We start from the raw sequence: 19,527 nt of genomic DNA, 5'->3' as shown, positions 1-19,527 counted from the left end.
GTGTTTTCTGTCCGAGAGATCGCCCTGTGCCCAGATGCGAGCACATCCCCAGGAGGGGTAGGGTGATCATTTCGTGCCCCGTGTCTGTGGTGCTGGGGGATCTCTTGGACAAAAAACTTGTCCCTTAATTTAAAATGGAAGGTCAGTTTTGGAATTCAAAAAGGTTGGGGATAAAGCTGAAACAGTTTAATTAAAAAAGGATATCAGAGTAAAATCAGCACTAGGGGCTTCCTTGTAATATTGATGAACAGTATCATCTTCAACCCACGATAGAAAGATATATGGCAGAGAAGTGTTCCCCCTTGCAGTTGCAGTTGAGATATTTTCTTCAAACGGGGCCAATCAAACCAAGAATTTAGGAGGGATTCACCAACTTACCAACCAGTATCCAATCAAACCAGCAGCAGGACTTGGTAGAAAGTGTCGAAGATGGAACCTGGGGAAGTTCAGGAACCAGTCTCGGTTGCAGATATGGTTACCAAGATCAAAGAGGCTTTTGGGTCTGTGTCTTGGGGGTTTGAATCGCCTATGAATGAGTGATTTAAATCCCTAATCTCAAAGTGAGTAGTAGAGAGACAATGGAGATTGGTACTCAACTATTGGGATGCAAATATCGTTAGTTACAGGAACAGAGAAGTAAAGCAGAATATTGGTAAGCGATAGAAGAAGAATAGAGGGCCGGAGAAAGGTTGGATGTACCTGATATATAAGGGAGATAAGATGAAGAACAGAAAGGAAGAAAAATACAGATGGGCAGGGGAGGAGAGGAGGTAGCGTACACGACACACACCTGTGAGGTGCAACTCTCAATTTTCATTCCATAGTCAACTCTGTCTAAACCTGTCAAGGCATTGACTAGGTGGGTGTGGTCACCCTCCAATGCCTTGGATCATCTAAACGGTGTGACAACCATAGTCTAATCTTTTGGATTACAAGCATTTAAATAAGAAAAGAAAAAGACAACAATAAGGAAGCAAGTCTACTAAGATTCCTAACCAAAAACAAGACTTCAATAAGGAAGTTAGTCTACTAAGATTCCTCACCAAAAACCACTCCAAGACTTGCTAGACTCTTCATATGTATCCTACCCAGAATTAAAATATTACATAATATTTTTTCCAGATAAAATAAAGCTCCTTAAAAATCCTATTGAACCAACCAACCATAGTTGGACTTGGTTCATCTTGATATGGGCCTCTAACGGATTCGTAACCGTCCAAGGCAGCGGTACTGCATCAAGCCATGAACAGAAAGTCTTCTTTTCTCCCTTCATCTGTATCAATTGCACTTCATATCCACTAACAATAACTGATGGTGATATTCGAGGCTTATTTCAACTCTTAACCCTAATAGCCAGATTTCGCATGGTTATGAGTGAATAATTGAGTCTGTTTGCCTGGAATGATCCTTGATTCACTGTCAGACAATTCACGGGAATCACTACATGCAGAGAATCAGACAAATAGGATATTTTCCTTCTTGTAATCAAGTACCCTTTATTTTCTGTCAAGTAATGCATTAACAAACTGAAGCAAATGTTTTTGCAGATTGTGCATAACAAGTTCACAAATCTCGCAGATTGATACCTTGAAAGCTTAGCTAATTGACTGTCCAATACCTATCAATCATACAGCAAATTGAGCATTGTAGTACACCAGATCTTAGTGCATGAACCTATGTGGTCAGTAGAGGTCAGTGTACTTTAGGCAGCAATTCTCGTCAGAACACTTCTCCATATTGGTAAATTGACCTTCTAAACCCCAACTAGCACAGACCCAAGTAATTAATGAAGCAAACAACTAATAAGACCCTATATAGAAATTCCTGTCAGAACACTGTTCCATGGTGGCGAATTGACTATTACTTGTACTACTGAAAATCCAGATTATGGATTTGAGATGTAAGCAGGCCCAATGATCAGATTAAGGAAGCAACTGCATTGTTGAGGGAATTAATTAGATCGATGGAAGGGGAGGGAAAAGAGATTAGATTGATCTGCTTGGGAGGAAGAAGAGACAAAAGAGTACAGAAGAGAAGAAAAAAAATCAGGTATGGGACACCAATCCCGTATGCACAGCTCACCAACACCAAAACTCTTAAAAAAAACTTCATATCCTCTAGCCAAATAATCTCTAATTGACGGTAGGTTTATTACATGTATAAAAACCTAATATTTCTAATTTGACTCATAAAAAGATTCCTATCACAATATAGTAACCAAACTCAAAACAGAATTCTATGTAGTTATTAAGTATTCTAATCTAACTCAAAGCACTTTTATAAATTATGTCTATTACAATGAAACCCAAAAATATAATAGGCCCAACCCATAATCTAACTACCCAAACAATTTCAGCCCATTGGACTGCCACCACACCTTATGTGCCTCCCAAGCTTGGATATAGACCTTCATATGTGATTAATGTCTAATGCAATTACATTTGAAAATAACCTAGAGGGGGGGTGAATAGGTTATGCTAGTGAAATTTAAATCTTTTCGAAACTATGGATCCCAAGTGTGATTGTAAATAAAAAATGCGGAATAAATAAAAAGACTACAATCAAACAACACCAAGATTTATAGTGGTTTGACTCAACCTGAGTCTAGTCCACTCCTTATGAGATCCTCTTGTAAGGTATTCCACTAGCTCTTCCCTTTCTGTACAATAGGTAGGGAGTAAAACCTTTCCACAATCTTTCTGGATAAGAGAATCCATACAATACTCTTTACATGTAGAGAGGCACCTTACAATCTCCTTTAAGGTAGAGAGACACCTTACACTCTTTTAAGTATAAGAGGATCCTTACAATCTCTTAAGGATGAGAGGGTCCTTACAAAAGCCTAAGTATAGTCTAGACTTAATGTAAAATAGAAAATGGAGAAGTGGAATAAAAGAGGATTATCTCCGGTGTGGTGCAAATGAAATATGCAATGATGATAGAATGAATGCACCTTTGAAGTTTTCTTGATGCTTGTAATGTAAATGCCAAGATGTAGATGAAGACTTGTAGATAAGCTTGAGTTCCTCTTGAATGGAAAATGAAGAACTTAAACTCAAGAGATGGTATAGACCAATTCTCACTTCTAATGCTCGAATAATGCTCTTTTAATGTTAGGATTAATTGATAATTAATGAGTAGCATTAAAGGTATTTATAAGTGAGGATGGGTGGTCATTTTAGGCAGTAAATCAAGGTCTAACGGTCATGGTCCACTGGACCGGGTACCATGCCAAGAGCCGTTAAGGCAAAAATATAGCCGTTGGGGCTCATCTAGGAAGGCACCGGTCAAACGGGGGTTTCAGCCAGTTGACCGCCCGCAGGCTCTGTCCAGATTGACAAATTTGTGTCATACTGACCATTCATCAGTGTTTTGGCCATAACTTACCTCTCTGACCTCGGATTGACCGGATTCAAGTTGCGTTGGAACCGTGACTCGATTTCCTACAACTTTCATGTAGGGTCCATCTCCTGATACCAACTTTAAGGTTACCCAAAATGCCCTTGAGTCAGGTTATTGTGGTTTTCACATGATTTCACTAGAACATATTTTTCGTAATATGTTCCATACCAATTAGGGACTTTCATACTTAGTCAAAGTATGTCCTAAGGTCATTTTAGTATGGTGCAATGCAAATGCATGAGGTGCGTGCACACAAATATTTTGGAAGGTTACATATTACATATAAAAGACTATCTATCTTGGAAGATCTTCATTGAGCTTCTTCACTTAGATCTTCCAGTTCTTGGCACTTCTTCTTTAATCAATTCATTTGTAAGTCATTGTCTTGAGAGATGAGCTTCAAGTCTTGATTTCTTGAAACTTGATACCATCTGATATCTTTTTTTTTTTTTTTTTTTTTTTTTTTTTTTTTTTTATAATTCATTACCGAGAAGAAGAATATACAAGGGGGGAAGAGGGAGGGGGAGAGGCCTTAGCCAACTAACAAAACACAAGCCGGAGGCCGGAGGCCAAAGCAAGGAAAAGAAAACAACAAAATGAGCATGCTCAAACATCAGAAAGGCTACAAAGAGGAAGGGGGGAAAGAGAGCCAGGGCCGAGACTGGGAATCCATCAAATGGGGGGGATAAAGTCAACCTGCAGGTTCCAAGAGGCAATAATGAGAGAATTTCTTGGTGTATATGGGACCAGGCGGGTATGAAGGAATAAAGCTTTAGACGTGACATCAAAGTAGATAGCTTTCCAAATCTTATCCGGAGAATGGGATTTGGAAGTCCATCTACGGATGTTGCGCTCCATCCAAAGGTGGTTAATGGTGGCAGCAAAGGCTAATTTCCCAATGGAATCACAAATGGAGGAACCAGAGAAGGTCATATCTATCTAGTTCCACTCCCTGTGACAAGGAAGAATGGATCTTCTAGTCTGCCAACATTTGGACAGGACATTAGACAATATGAGGGAGGAAAGGGGTAAGAGAAGAAGAGGTGGGGGATATCCTCAATTCCCAAGGGGCAGAGGCTATGGGCAGGGTTGGCTAGGATATGACGATGGATGAGGAATGCTTGGGTGGGACGCAATTTGAAAGGCATTGCCAGAGGGTGAAACTATGCAGGGAATATGCCCTTTGAACCAAACTACCTTGTGCCAGGGGACAACTGGGGAGGGAGTTTGGATGAAAGACCAGGTGGAGGCGGAAGAGAAAACACCATTTGAGGAGGGAAGCCAGATGCATTTGTCTACCCTCCCTCTATGGCCAGGGGGAAGGGGGGAGGGAGGTCCATTGGCCAAAAAAGGGGAGGAGGAGAGGTGGGAGGGGACCAATCGGTGGGGGAGAGGATAGAGGAGACTAAGGCATTAGAAGAGAGGCCCGAAGAGTAAATGACTATAGGGGGGAGGATGTGATAGAGGATGCCTGCAGGATGCCATGGGTCCTTCCATAGGGAGATGGAATGGCCATTACCAATCTTGAAGGAGATGGCAGAGAGGGCCAGGGGTCTATGGTCAAGGATCTTGCGCCAAATCCAGGAAGCATCAGAGATGGAGGGAACAGTCCAAAGGGGGTTAGATTTGAGAAGACCAGAGTAAATCTAGTCCACCCATATACTCTTATGTTTGGATACAATCTTCTAGATAAGCTTGAGGATTCCAACAGAGTTGGTGGTTTTGGTTCTTCTATTCCCTAGACCACCTGCGGCTTTAGGGAGGCAAACCTTTTCCCAGCTTAAGGGTATGAGGAATTTAGAAGAATCGGTTCCCTTCCAGAGAAAAGAGCAAAGGATGCCTTTAAAGGTCTTAATGATAGAGACAGGAAGGGTAAAGATGCCTGACCAGAATAGGTACATAGATTGGAGGACTGATCTAATCAAGGTTATGCGGCCAGCAAAGGATAGAAGCTTACCTTTCCAAAGTTGAAGCCTTTTCCTAAGATTATCCAGCATTGGAGCACAGTGGTGGGTAGATAGCCTGGAGGAAATTAGGGGAAGGCCCAAATACTTGATAGGCAGGGAGCCAATAAGGGTACCTGCAAGCTCAAAGAGAGCGTTGCGGACCTCAGGAGAGACCAGAAATGAAGATGTTGGATTTGAGGAGGTTAATGCTTAGCCCCAAGAAGGATTTAAATGATTGCAGAGTGGACATGATGGTGGAGATGGAAAGAGGATCAACCTTGGAGAAGATCATAATGTCGTCAGCAAAGGCCAGGTGGGAGAGGAGGGATTTGCATTTTGGGATGGGGGAGATGAGATGAAGGTCAGTAACAGATTGGATTGAGCGGGAGAGGACTTCCAAAGATAGGGAGAAAAGCAGGGGAGAGAGGGGGGCAGCCTTGGCGAATGCCCAGACCCGAGGGAAAGTATCTAGCAGGGCTCCCATTTACCAGAACAGAGAATCGGGGGGAGGAGATGCAAGCATGGATCCAATGGATAAAAGATGGCGGGAAGGCCATCTGGAGCAACACATTAGAGATGAACTCCCAGCTGATGGTGTCAAAGGCTTTACGGATGTCAATCTTGAGGAGGGCTGCAGGAGTATGATTCTTTTGGTCAAAACCACGGACAATCTCGTGACAGAGGAAGATGTTATCAGAGATGCTTCTACCGGCAATAAAGGCCGATTGATTGGGACTGACAAGGGTATCAATGACTCTCTGAATCCTGTTGGCAAGGATTTTGGCAATGAATTTATAAAGGAGATTGCAGAGAGATATGGGCCTGAAGTCATTAATGGAAACCGTGCCCTCCTTGGGAATGAGGCATCGGAAGGTGTGGTTAATTCCTCCAACTTGGTTCGGGTTGTAGAAGTTGCGAATCGCAAAAACAAGGTCATATCTTATGGTGCTCCAACAGGCAGAGAAGACGCCCATGCTGAAGCCATCAGGGCCCGAGGCTTTATTAGATTTGTGGGAGAGGATGGCAGAAATGATTTTCTTCACAAGGGATGGATTGGAGGAAAGAAGTGAGATCTTCAGGAACAAACTTGTTGAAATTATGAGGGATGGGGGTTGGGGCAGTGGGGGAGGGGCTGAAGAGTCTTTGAAAGTGAGAGGTAGCTTCAAACATTATGAGATCAGGGGAAACTAAGTCGATCCCAGAGGCAGAGGTAAGCATTAGGATGGAATTGACATTATTCCTAGCTTTGAGGGAGCAATGGAAATAAGCTGAATTAGAATCACCCAAGTCAAGCCATTTGATACGGGCTTTTTGATGAAGGAAGCTCTCTTCCTGGTCAAGGAGCTGAGAGAGAGCGGAAGCAGTCGTTTTCTCTTCCTCGGCAAGGGTAGGGTTGAAGGGGTCATAATGAAGCCTAGCTTGGACAGAGTGGAGATTGTCCCGTCCAAGAGAAACTCGAGAGGAGATGTTCCCAAAGGTAGTGGAGTTCCAGAGCTTTAGGGCAAGTTTCACACTCTTGAGCTTATTCGCGAACACAATGAGAGGGGAAGAGGAGTTAGGGGTGTGGCTATTCCAGACATTATGGACAAGAGAATGGAAGTTTGGGTGGGAGATCCACATGTCAAAGAACTTGAAAGGCTTAGGCCCAAAGGAGCGGAAAGGAAGAATATGAATTGAGATGGGGCTATGGTCAGAGATCCCAGGGAGGCCGAAGCGAACGTGAGAGGAGGGGTAGGAATTTAGCCAGGCTTCATTGACTAGAATCAAGCTTGCAGGCCACCCGGAGATTTCCGGCTCTTCTGTTGTGCCAGGTGAGCTTAGTCCCAGACCATCTAAGGTCAGTGAGGTTGAGATCTTCAATACAATTATTAAAAGAATCCACAGCTTGAGAATCAATGGGGTTAACCCCAAGCTTTTCATGGTTAAACCTGATAGCATTGAAGTCGCCAGCAATGCCCCAGGAATTGGAGCCAACGGTGTTGGAGAAGGAAAGAAGGTCATCCCAGAGAGGGAGATGGAGGGAGGCCCGGTTGTGGGCATAAATGATGGAGAGGAAGCAAATGAAGGGACCTGAATGGTGGGAAATGGAGATGTGGATAGCTTGAGCAGAGGAGGAGAGGCAAGTGATGTTGAGAAAGGAGGGGTCCCAAAGAATCCAAATCCTTCCATTAGGACTATGCAAATAGTTGGTAAGAAAGGACCAAGACGGAGCAACCGAAGAAGATTTGCGAGAAGCATTGGGTTCCAAGACCCTAGTCTCCAGGAGACAACAAAAGTTGGACTTAGAGGAGCGAATAAGAGATCTGATTTCCGCTTGCTTGGCTGAGGAATTGAGACCACGGGCATTCCAAATGGTCCAAAGAATCATTTGGAATTGGGATGAGAGGGCAACGAACACTGAAGAGCTGCAAGGGGTGTTGGGGTTAGGGAGGCCTGAATGAGAAGAAGTTCTATGACTGTAGCTAATGACAGGAATGGTGATGGGGTTGTTTGATGATCTGGTGGTCATGATTGAGGCATTAGGTTTCTTCTTTTTTAAGGTTAAAGTGGAGGATTTAGTGATGGTGTTAGGTGATGGCTTGCTAGAAGTGGGGTGGTTTTGGTGTTGGTGATCAGAGGTCTCAGTAAGGCTGGTGTCTAGGGAACCAGACAGGATTGGCTGGACATTCAGGTTGACTGTAGCAGAGGAGCACTGTAAAGTGATGTCAACAGTGGCTTCCGCAGGCAAAATAGTTGGGTTCCCAGCAGTTGAGGGGTCAGGTAATGTATTGGGAGCAGCAGCAATGTCATCAGAGGGTCCATGTGTAGTCAACGATTCTAGAGTACAGCAGGGGCCTTCCGACGCCAATTGCAGTGGAGAGGGAGAAGCTTGAAGACCTTCAAGGTCGGACGAGGCGGACGTGGCATCAGGCGAGAGTGAGTTTCAGAGATGACCGCATTTTCAGAAGTAGCAGGTTTAGCAGGGTGTGAGGCATCAGCCAAGGTTGGTGGCAGAAGGATGTCGGCAGGAATCGAGACATCAGCAGCAGCGGCAACGGCAACCGCAGCGGCAACTGCAGCAGCATTGGCAGTGGCATCGAGCGGAGCAAGGTTGTCGAAGTAGCAACTGGCTGTAGCACCTGAGGAAGTCAGGTGGAGCAGAGAAGCGACGGCTACGGGCAGCGATGAGGAGAGTGTCCTTGATCAGCAGGCGGCGACCGAGAGAGAACAACGTTGAGTGGAGGAGGGTTTGATGGGTTAAAAGTGTCGGGTAAAGGGTTGGAATGGGTAGAAGGGACAAGAGAATGGTTGGATGGTTGAGTCGGGTGAGTTGTTGGGTTGGATGGGTTATGAAATAGGTCGGGTTGGGTAATAGGGGTTAGAAGGTTGGTTAAGAGGGTGGGTCGGGTTATATAGGTTACTGGGATAAAGTGGATGGTTTGATGGAAATTTTGAAAATTGGTTTAGCAATTGAACCGGAAGGAATTGGTTTAAGGGTATAAATGGCAGTTCAAGGCTGGGCCGAGTTGGTTGGGCCAAGGGTAAAAGGTTGGAGGGTCTCGAAGGATTAGGAATGTTCACCAAAGAAGGCGAAGGCAAAGGTGAGGCAAGGCTAGCAGAGGTAGGGAGGGGTAACAGAGGTGGAAGGGGGGGTATTGGGATGGGAGCAGATTCATCCGAGGGCGAAGGGCTATCGGTCAGACCTTCAGGAAGCAAAGAAGCCAGTAGTGGAAGAGTGTGCCGTCTGATATCTTCTTCAAGTATTGATATTAGCTTGTTGATACTCTTCATTTGATGACTTCAATCTTCATTTCTTCCTTTCATTCATCAAATTCAATCTTTGATATGAAGTTTCTACAAAACAATACTTGGAAGGCAAATTGTGAAATCTTTCATATGTTTGTTATCATCAAAACCAACTATAAGAGTGTGGGCATATCCCTAACAACATCAACAACTTGCATCCAAATTACATGATATCTTACTGATGGAGAAGTTGCTTGAATAGTCTTTATAATACCCATTAAATCAATGAACTTGGACATGTTTTTACAAGAGAAGCTTTGGCAACAATTGATGGGATTGTGTATTGGAACTTGGTCTTGATTCCCTACGTTGTAGTGTATCTCAAACTACAAATGCTCTTATTTTTCTTTTCTCATTTCTTCCCTCCGCCCCTTTCCTTTTCAAGAAGTGACCACTTTGAAAGATTCTATCTCCAAACTATATGAATTTTTGCACAACAATATGTTTCTGATCATCCAAATGATTTTTTTTGGTTAGAATGTTAAGATTTATGATCATCTTATTAGGTGATTTTGGGTTGGGAGGTCTTTGAGGGGGATCCATCCATCCACAAATATGCATGCCATAGAGTTAACCTTTCCTGGGTGTGAATAAAAATTTCATTTCCAAGAGGAGAAATATAAGGAACTCCTCAAGCAAAGGGGGAGAAAACAAATAATACAAAAAAAAGCCCTACCTTTACAGAGAGATTTTTTTTTTTTTTGGGGGGGGAGAGGCATGGACATGCGATAGAGAAGGGAAAAGACCTGATAAATCTACAATTAGTCTTTTTCTAGGGGTGTCGGCACATCGGGAGGGGGCAGCAGCTAGCTTGGTTGTGGCATCAAATAGGATGGAATCCCAAATCTGTTGGAAGGATTTGGATTTAAAGATCCATCTTCTGACATTGCTCTCCAGCCAGAGATGGTAGATAATAGCTCCAAATGCAACAACAACCGCGTAACAGCAAGATTTGTCGGTAAATGGACATGCCCACCCAAATCCATTACCTAACAAAGGGAATTTTTTTAAGGCCAGCATTTAGTCAGAAGGCCTTTCCAAACCAAGGAAGGGAAGGGGTAGCCAAAGAAGAGTTGATTGATGTCTTTTTGGTGGCATTCCAACAGAGGCAGCAAAACTGGAGAGGCTGGAATCTGCATAGGGAGGCAACTGGAGCAAACCCACCAAACGGTGCAGCTGTGATGGGGGATATGTGCCAAAGTTTAACGGAGTTATGAACATTGATGAGATCCAAATCTGACTTGACGTTGAGACGCGATGAAGAAGCAGACCAAATAACAATGTCACCAATACCACTAGGCCTTCTGGGAATGCTTGGAAGAACATTATTGATGACAGATGAATGATATTCGAGATTATGTCCGTCCTGCCATATCCTGAACTATGAGTAGCTCTTTCGCAGACCGAGTGGAGAAGAACTCCTTGCGAGTGGCAATCATCCTGCTAGAATCTAGTTGAGGCGCCATCATCAATCAGGGAATTTGTAATCCCATAAATGAGAGGTCTGAGCTTGAGGATCTTTCTCCGGAGTCCGGACCCAAGAGGAACTACTAATAAAAGGAGCAGTCTATATGGAGTCATTACAAAGGAGGCGAGTATAGACCCAATCTACTCAAATACTCTTCCACTTTTAGCTGCTAACTTCCAAATCGTGAGTATACCAGCATAATTGACATCTTTAATTCTTCTGAGACTGAGACCCCTTCATTTTTGGGAGGCAATTGATATGGTGAAGGAATCTCATGGTAACACAACCCTTCCAAAGAATGGCACATAGAGAAGCTCCAATTTCATAATGGTGTACTGTTGCAGCCCAAAGATGCGAGACCATTATATGTAAGAGGACTGAAGAGCAAATCTAATCAACTCAAAACCATAGTTGTCACGGCGCCAAGGCGAACCAAGGCATTGGAGGGCTACCTAAGCGCTTAGCTAACAAGTCGCTCGCCTTATGGCAAACAAGGCGACCGAATGTTATTTTTTTGTTCTCTCTCTTTTCTAACATTATTAGTATGATACATATACCTTGTATCATAAAAAAATCAACAGTAAGCCACACCAAGTCATCAAAAATCAACATTAAGTCACTTTAAGTTATAAAAAATAATATTTAGAGAAATGTTCTTGTTCTATAATAAGTTTAACTAGTCAAGTGATTTTATTTTTACATGAGACATTTTGTACTAGGTAGAGCACAAAACCAGCTTTCCAACAAGTCTAAGATTACCTAAATCTGAATTTTAATGAAAAAAGTTGTTCTAGTCAAACTTATTTTGAAGTGTACGAAAGCTGTTAAAATTGCCTAAATGAAAATAATTATATAGATATCAAAGCAAAAGATTATTTTACTGAACTTTTAGTTTTTAGCAATGATTTATCATGATAAGTTTATGAAATTTTCAGAATGGAGAAGAATCCTAGTATTTGAAAGTGGAAAATCACCCATACAACAAAAAATTCAGTTTTTGTTCTTTGGGGTAGGGGGGTTGAATTTTTATCCTTTTAGAATTTGATTTTTACTCTATTCTTATTGGATTCAAATAGGAGGTGTATGCTTAATTATGAATCATATCTTAAGTAATTTGACATATATAAGTACTGCCATTTGTTGTAAAGCACCAATGCAATAAGGCGACAGTCGCCCAGACTCCAACAGTCGCCCAGACTCCAACAGTCGCCTAGACTCCACATAGGCTGCCTGGACGCCTAGTCTTCGCCTTGACAACTATGCTCAAGACAACTGGCATTAGAGAGAAGCTTGCCCTTCCAAAGCTGGAGCCTTTTGTGCAAGAGATCATGAATAGTGGTGCAATACTTAGCCAAATACTTAATCGGAGAATACCTTAAAGAGAACACAGACTTCTCCATCAGACAAGGCTTATCAACCTCAGAGTGTTTGCTACTGTTTCACCTAAAATATCGAACCATTAGGGAAGGGTAGCATAAATGTGTATATCAACACTCCTCCACATGTGCAGGCCAAGATCACATGGTCCTTTTACACGTGGAGTTCACGCAGCATTTCCTTTGCGTAGTTCCAAGGGAGAAGAAATGTCAGGAAAACTCGTACATAGCACTTCCCAAGAGTCAAACATTCAACCTCCTTGCTTTGATACCATGTTCCCTACTGCTTCACCTGAAGCTCAAAACCCTTTTTTTTAGTGAATAAAATATTCATTACCAAAGAGCAATGAAGTGACCCCCAAGGGGGAGAATATACAAAGGGAAACAAAAAGGAAAATACAACCACCCCTCCACATTAGAAATAGTGGGGAAGATTCCAAGAGGCTACAGTATGCCTGATTCTTGGGGAGTCAATACATCTAAAAGGGGACCACTGACAACTTGCTTCTAATGTCGAAGGAGATGGAGTTCCAAAAATGCTGAAAAGATCTAGAGTTGGGAATCCATCTCTTGAGTTTACGCTCCAACCAAATATGGCGAATGGTAGCGCCAGAATCTAGTTTGCCAACATGCTCACAGACAGAGGATCCACCAAAAGTCATGTCCACCCAAATAACTCACGTTGAAGAGGGAGAACACGCTATCTATTAGGCCAACGACGGGTGAGAATCGAAGATCAAATCCTCAAAGAGAAGGGCCAGTTTATGAAGAGGTGATGCACATCTTCAAAGGCATTCTAGCCCAAAATGCAAAGGGAGGGATTGGGATGTGTCTTTAGAGGAGGAAAGACTGCAATGGGAGACAGTAGGTGAGAGCTCTCCAAGCTATGAAACTGTGGTGGGAATGTGGGAAGGGAGCCAAATCAATACGTGCCATGGAAATGGAACAATAGGACCACGAGATCTGAGGAGATTCCAAGCAGACTTCAAGCTAAAGAGGCCTGAAGAGAATGCAGAACAAATAACACAATCTCCCCTACCAGAAGGAGCCTTGCAGAAGCTAAAAGACCAGCCCAAATGGGGGCAAATTGAGGCAAGGAGATGGGAGGAGCCCATGCATCACCTTGGATGATATCAATGACCATGGCCATTCTGTTTGAACCCAAACTATAGATAGATTTGTTTCCAACTAAAGGAAGAAGGATTCCAAGAAGGTTCCAGTGATCCAACCAAATTTTAGTGCAAACTCCTCCATCAATCAAGTAGTTGATATCGTTATACGCCTTAACCGCAATCCTCCGTTAGCTTTTGGAAGGCAAATTGAGGCCCATGAGATGGAATGATAGAGAAAAGAGCACACAAGGGCTTCAAGCTTCACAATAACTGCCTGTGGAAAGTGCAAAGATGCCGGACCAATAAATGTAGGTGGACTGAAGAACCGATCTGATCAACTCAAGCCGGCCCGCATATGAACTATTGGGGAAGGGCAGCGTAAATGTGTACATCAACACGACCCCAACCAAGAACATGAGAGATTTGGAGTGGTTGATATGAAAACCAGACATACTTTGAAAGCGACTCAAACATGATATAATGGCCTCCACTGAAGGGATATCAGTTTTAGAGAAGATCATTAGGTCGTCAACAAAGACTAGATGGGAGATCTTGAGAACCTTACATTTGGACATGGGTGAGATGAGCTGCTGGTCCATGCAAAGATTGAATGCTTCTAAAAAGCACTTCAAGAGCTTAAGTGAAAATGTAGGGGGCAAGAAAAGCCAGTAGGGCTTCCATTAATAAGCACTGAGAAGCAAGGAGAAGAAATGCCAACTGACAAAAGGCATGGGAAAGGGCATCTTAAGCAAGACACAATGAGGTGGACGTGGTTGCTTGCCAAGACGGCACAATATTGTGGATTGTGGTTATAAGATCAGTTATTCTTTCAAACACGGTGGGCTCAAAATGAAGTTCCTTCCAGCTGAGGACCTTTTGGCAATCAGGCATCAGCGAATATTGGGTACTTTTCTCCTCCATCATGTTAAATCATATGGTCTCCTTGGTCCTTGTCTGGACTCGATGAAGTCAAGTTCTTTTTAGAGGAGGAGAATTGATGTAGTAGCACTCGATTGGTTGGACCAGTACGAATGCGTTTGAAAACTCAAACCAAGATAAAAGCAACCCAACCCTGGTTTTTGGTCTAGTAAAGGCTTTCTTTTATATTATCATATTTTGTTTTGAATAGGTCACGTAGGAATAGGAGATAGAGTTTGAGTCTGGTTTGGTTTTACAATCTAGTCAGGAGTCTTTGTTTTTTTTCCTCTTTATGTATGTCATTCCTCTAGGGAGGCTTGGTAGTGGGATGATGATACTAAGAAAGCTAGTTTTAAGAAATGGCAAAGGAATAAGGATGTAGAGGATTTACAAATGTATAAATTTTTTAAAAATAATGCTAAGAAGATTGTGGGAAAAGCAAGGACGAAAAAATATGAAGATCTTTATATAAATCTTAGCACAAAGGAAATGGGGAAAGGAAGAGAGAGATCTTGACCATGCTAAATGTATTAGAAGTGAAGATGGTAAGGTACTAATGGGGGATGCAGACATTAAGGTAAGATGGAAAGTTTATTTCTACAGCCTACTAAATGAAGACACTTTGAGTGGTTATCCTAGAAGACTGCATTATCCATTAAGACACCAGATGTCGTGGATATATACGAAAAATTAGGGTGTTTGAAGTAAAAGAAGCTTTAAGGAGGATGGAAGTAGGCAAGGCACAAGCCCAGATGAGGTCCCAATAGAAGTGTGGAAGAGCTTATAAATCTATGGTTTATCTTGGCTAACCAAGCTGATTAATATGATTATGAGAATAAGAAAATGGCAGAAGAATGGAGGAGAAGAATTGTGATTCTGTTTACAAAATAAAAGTGATATTCAAAGATGCCATAACTATGAGGCATTAAACTAATGAATCATACTATGAAATATGGGGGAGGGTTATTAAAACCCAGCTGAGAAAAGAAACTACAATGACGGAGAACCAATTTAGTTTTATGCTAGGGAGATCCACAGCATAAGCTTTTTACGTAGGAAAGCTTATGACGGAGTTCCTAAAGAGTGATTATTTTAGGTATCGGGACTCAATCATAAATAAAGAAGGTAATATAGAGGATGATGTTTCTCAAATAATTTAAGTCCTTGCTCATTACTGGCCTTCTCGGAGGGCGATTCTTCCCTTTGATAGGGAATGTATCTGGGTTGACATGACATTTGCTGGCTCCTTTATATGCGACACCATTGGTAAGTTAGCTTTCTCTACTACTATTACTCATCTTTGGATGGAGCGCAACATTCATAGATAGTCTTCCAATTCCCGCTCCCCGGATAGGATTTGGAAAGCCATCTTCTTCGATGCTGCTTTAAAAATCCAATCCCTGCGCTCCTTTCGCTTCTGGCCAATCCCCTATTCCACTAGAAATGATCACATAATCTCTTCCTGGAACCTTTTGCCAGTCCCTTCCCCACCCCTTTTTTTTTTCTGGATTTGGTTGGCGGTTGCCCCCTCTTGGTTCTTTTGTTGCTGCTGTCTGGTTTTTTTTAGTTGCTTTTTGCTTTGATCCCCTAGGGGTTGGCTTCTCCTTGTTGGCTTAAGCCTCCCCTCCCCCCCTTTTCCCCTTGTTTTTTCTCTTCTCTTTGGGTATAAATTTATTTATTCATCCAAAAAAAAAAAAAAAGGATGGATGAAGTGGAGAGGTGTGTCTAGAGTGTTCTATAATTGACGTATTCCTTTAAAACTCAAAGAAAAATTTATAGAACAGTTATACGAATGGCTATGATTTATGGTGTGGAATGTTTGTTACAATCCCAGATTCCTGCAACCAAATCAGTAAAACCAGCAAAGGGAAGAAGAAGAGAAGAGGAGAGTCCGAAATCTGTCCAGAAAACAGAGCAGCCTGCGATCAGTCCAGAATGAGGCTGATCGCAAGAATCATTAGTATATAAAGAGCAAAACAATGAGTACAAAGTCTAGAATGCCCCCCATCATAAGAGCATAAAGCCTAAAACACAAATAGGGACCTGATAGGGAAAAACTGCCCCTATCGGGTCCAGTGGCTGACGCTAATCCCGATATTGGGATTAGCTCTCGGTCTCAACAAGCCGTTTAGAAGCATCATGTAGATATACTTAGTGTAGCTGAGATGGAATGTTGAGATGGATGAGTGTGGTAAAACTAGGAAGGATAAAGTAAGGAATGATCATATTAGAACAGATTTGGGAATAGCTCCGATACATGATAAGCTACGAGAAATTCGTTTGAGGTGGCATGGCCATGTTCAACTCAAAGAGCTAGAGGCAAGCCTAAAATGACCTTACGAGAAGCGGTGAGGAAAGACATGCGAAGCTTAGGCCTTGTATCAAGTTTGACATTGAATAGAGCTGATTGGAGGGCAAAGATTCATGTAGCTGACCCCATTTAGTTGGGATAAGACTATGTTTTTGTTGCTGTTGTTTTTGTTGTGGTTGTTGTTGTTGTATAATTGCTTGTACACAATGATAAAGACAGATTTGAAATAGAAAGTTGATTGGGTTTCCCAACGGGAGAGTGTGATTATGTGATTCTCATGTCAGATATTTTCCCGTTCTCTCGTTGGCCCTCCTCCAGACTCCTCATTTCTTCTATGGTGCAACGTATAGTGCTTATGTGGCTAGCTATCTCAAAGCTGTTTCCATCTTGTTTTTGTATTTGATTCTTTGAATAAAATCAGCTCCCTTTTCATGCCATTTTGATGCTCTTATAAATTTATTCTGATTTTTTTTTTTCTCTAATGAGCTTGCAGGTTCTTGATGCATTTTCAGGTTGCTGTTCATCTTCCAACAAGAATATTCAATTGTCTTTTTCCACTTTGGTACTCAAGTAAGTCTTTTCTTTTTTATGTTACTGTTGGTTTTATTTTCCGTTTTAAGGACGATTTCATTCCTGAAAAAAGGAGCTGGACATATCAAGCTGTGAGTAATTCAGACCAGAGGTCTGTGGTTAATCCTGCCCCGGACAGTGGAGACAGATTAGGCACTTTTTTGGGCCTTGAGATTTGACTGACTATGAGTAGGAAATGCTCGCAGGCACAATTATAACTCATTTAGCGTTTTGCACAAGTTGAGGTGTAATGTTTGCTTTATATTCTAAATTTTGTTCTTTGTAGATCTTCTAGCGCTTACTATTTCGGTCATTTCTGGCACTTTGGTTTAGTAGGGTTATCTAAGGTGTCAAGTATATGTATTGGGCATCGTATCAGAAGGCTGGTTTTAAGAAATATCTCAGAGATGTAGCAGAGAGATGCTATCTACGCTTAAGATACACAAGGATATGTATGTGATACTTGCAAAACAAATATTTTTGAGCATTGTGCATCATAGATAAGCAATAAATACTGATATCCAACCAATGTCAGGTTCTCTGTCTTCACAGCATCGAGTGATTCATATCTTTGTTGGGAAGTGCAATATCAAACCTATTGATAATTAATAAGAAGCAATTATGCAAGAAGATTTTGAAAAAGAAAACTCTACTTGCATATTAGGATAGTAGCCTATAGTAACCCCTAAAGGTCCAAACCAAGCAAGTAATATTTATATAAACCGAGTAACAAAAGACCTCTCCATCAGCCATTCAGAGAAAGGAGAGGAGACTATATATGCTAGGATCCAGAGCTTAGAGGGAACCTTTTAACTGGAAAATGGAGGAATGCATAATTATTGGGCAGAGTTCAAATGATTCACCAATTAGAAGCTCTTGGGAGATACAAGTATGTTAGAAGCAAAGCAGTTTTTTTTTTTTTTTTTTTTTTTTTTTTTTTTCTTTCCTTACCCTGCCGTAAATTTTTCCTACCATCCCTAGGCCATGCAGCTCAGACATTGAGGGCCTGTTTGAAAATATGGATGAGGAATCCCAACCTTGGCAAATTCGAATGTGCCTGCCCCCAGGGATTCATGTAAAAAATTGCAGTTCATAAAACTGAAAACCACCAAGTTCACTGTGGCCTTCTCTTTCTGTGTGTGTGTGGTGGGTGGTAGATAGGGCAACCTCCCGGACAGAATCCCATGTCAACCCAAAACAGAAAGCCAATTCTAAAGTCAGCAGAAAAGTCAACCTTCTCAGTGAAGGTCAAAAATTCTAAAGCCGGCAGAAAAGTCAACCTTCTCAGATGAAGGTCAAAATTTCTAAAGTCGGCAGAAAAGTCAGCCTTCTCAGATGAAGGTCAAACTTTCAGTTCAATCACAAAAATAGGGTATAGGACCCCTTCAAAAGACGGGACAGATTTGATGGTTAAATTAGAAGTAATTAGGAGAAGATTAAAATCTGAAACTGAAACCCAGAAATCAATAAAACTGAAATTAAATCAAATCAAACCAATGGAATGGGTTTAAATTTGGATTGAACCTCTGTTAAAGCAACTTAATCCAATCCCCAAAGCATTATTACAAGCAGATGGTTTGTTTACAATTAATTTTAAAAACTCTTAAGTTTAAAATATAGAGAAAAATGCAGAATAGGGAAATTTTAAGTAGCATGAAAACCAGAGCACAGAATGGACCCAAACCTGGCTCAAGTTCCTATTCCTAGGAAGCCCTTGAAAACCACAAAAGCTGGGTCTAAACTGACCAGCAGAATGGCTTGCGGTTGCGAAGGTTTGGGGAAACAGGTTCCAGAACAGGGGAACCTCAAGTCAATATAGGGAGGTATGAATGGGGTTTAAATAACAGAGTAATATGCCCAATATATGACCAAGATCTGAGAATATAAACTAACAAAAATCAGAGAATAAAACTATAAACAGAAGTACCAATCAAAGGAGATAGATCAGTACCTGGTTGGGGTTAAGAACAGGTTATGGAATGGAGTAAAAGAAAAATATGTCAAATGGATAAGGCATCTCACCCAAGACTGAATAGCACAGCTCCATTAAGTAACTCACTTTATTAATCTTCCGTCGTACCTTGGCCTGAGGCCTTACAAGCTCTTTTATAAAAAAAAAACTGATTAAAGTCATAGTTGGCTAGTCTAATTAAAACACAGCTTAGCTTATGTACCAGGCTACTAACAAACCAACTAACTAATCACCCCTCCCTTCCATATAAATGGAATATAGAACTGGGATTTGATTTGCTTTGCTGTGAACGCTTCCTCTTTTCTCTTTCTTCAGGGTACTGTTCAAAGTCCTAAACAGTCTTCTTATCTCTTCTTTATTCTTTCGTTCTTTCTCCATCACAAGCTGCTGGAATATCGAAACTAGAATGCTTCTCTGCCCTTGAATCAACAAAAAATCTCCCTATAATTGAGCTTGTGTTGCAGCCAGTCGATTCGTTGATTATACTTTAGAATTAGGGTTGGCTAGCTGCATCATCCACTGGTTGTGATCTCCCAGATTCAAATGTGGAGGTGGAGATCTCTGTCTGAGGCTTTGTCTCCCTCTTTACCTGTTGCATAACATGGAGATGAATGTGAACATATCACTCTTCTTTCTGTACAATTTACCGCTAAGCATTTTCCGTCT

General features: G+C 41.8%; 1 protein-coding gene across 1 annotated transcript in view; it reads left to right on the top strand.

Moving 5' to 3' along the window:
• The window catches only part of LOC122074144 (phospholipase A-2-activating protein), a 76,349-nt gene that overhangs the window by 50,092 nt on the left and 6,730 nt on the right, over positions 1 to 19,527 (top strand). The window contains exon 19 of the mRNA XM_042639010.1: positions 16,813 to 16,889. Within this exon, the coding sequence (XP_042494944.1) occupies positions 16,813 to 16,889 (77 nt within the window). The remainder of the gene's footprint in view (positions 1 to 16,812; positions 16,890 to 19,527) is intronic.

This window comes from Macadamia integrifolia, chromosome 3 (genome assembly GCF_013358625.1).
Source record: "Macadamia integrifolia cultivar HAES 741 chromosome 3, SCU_Mint_v3, whole genome shotgun sequence".
Classification (NCBI taxonomy): Eukaryota; Viridiplantae; Streptophyta; class Magnoliopsida; order Proteales; family Proteaceae; genus Macadamia; species Macadamia integrifolia.
Note: the sequence above shows the minus strand (reverse complement) of the source record. Positions and strands in the feature narration are given on the sequence as shown.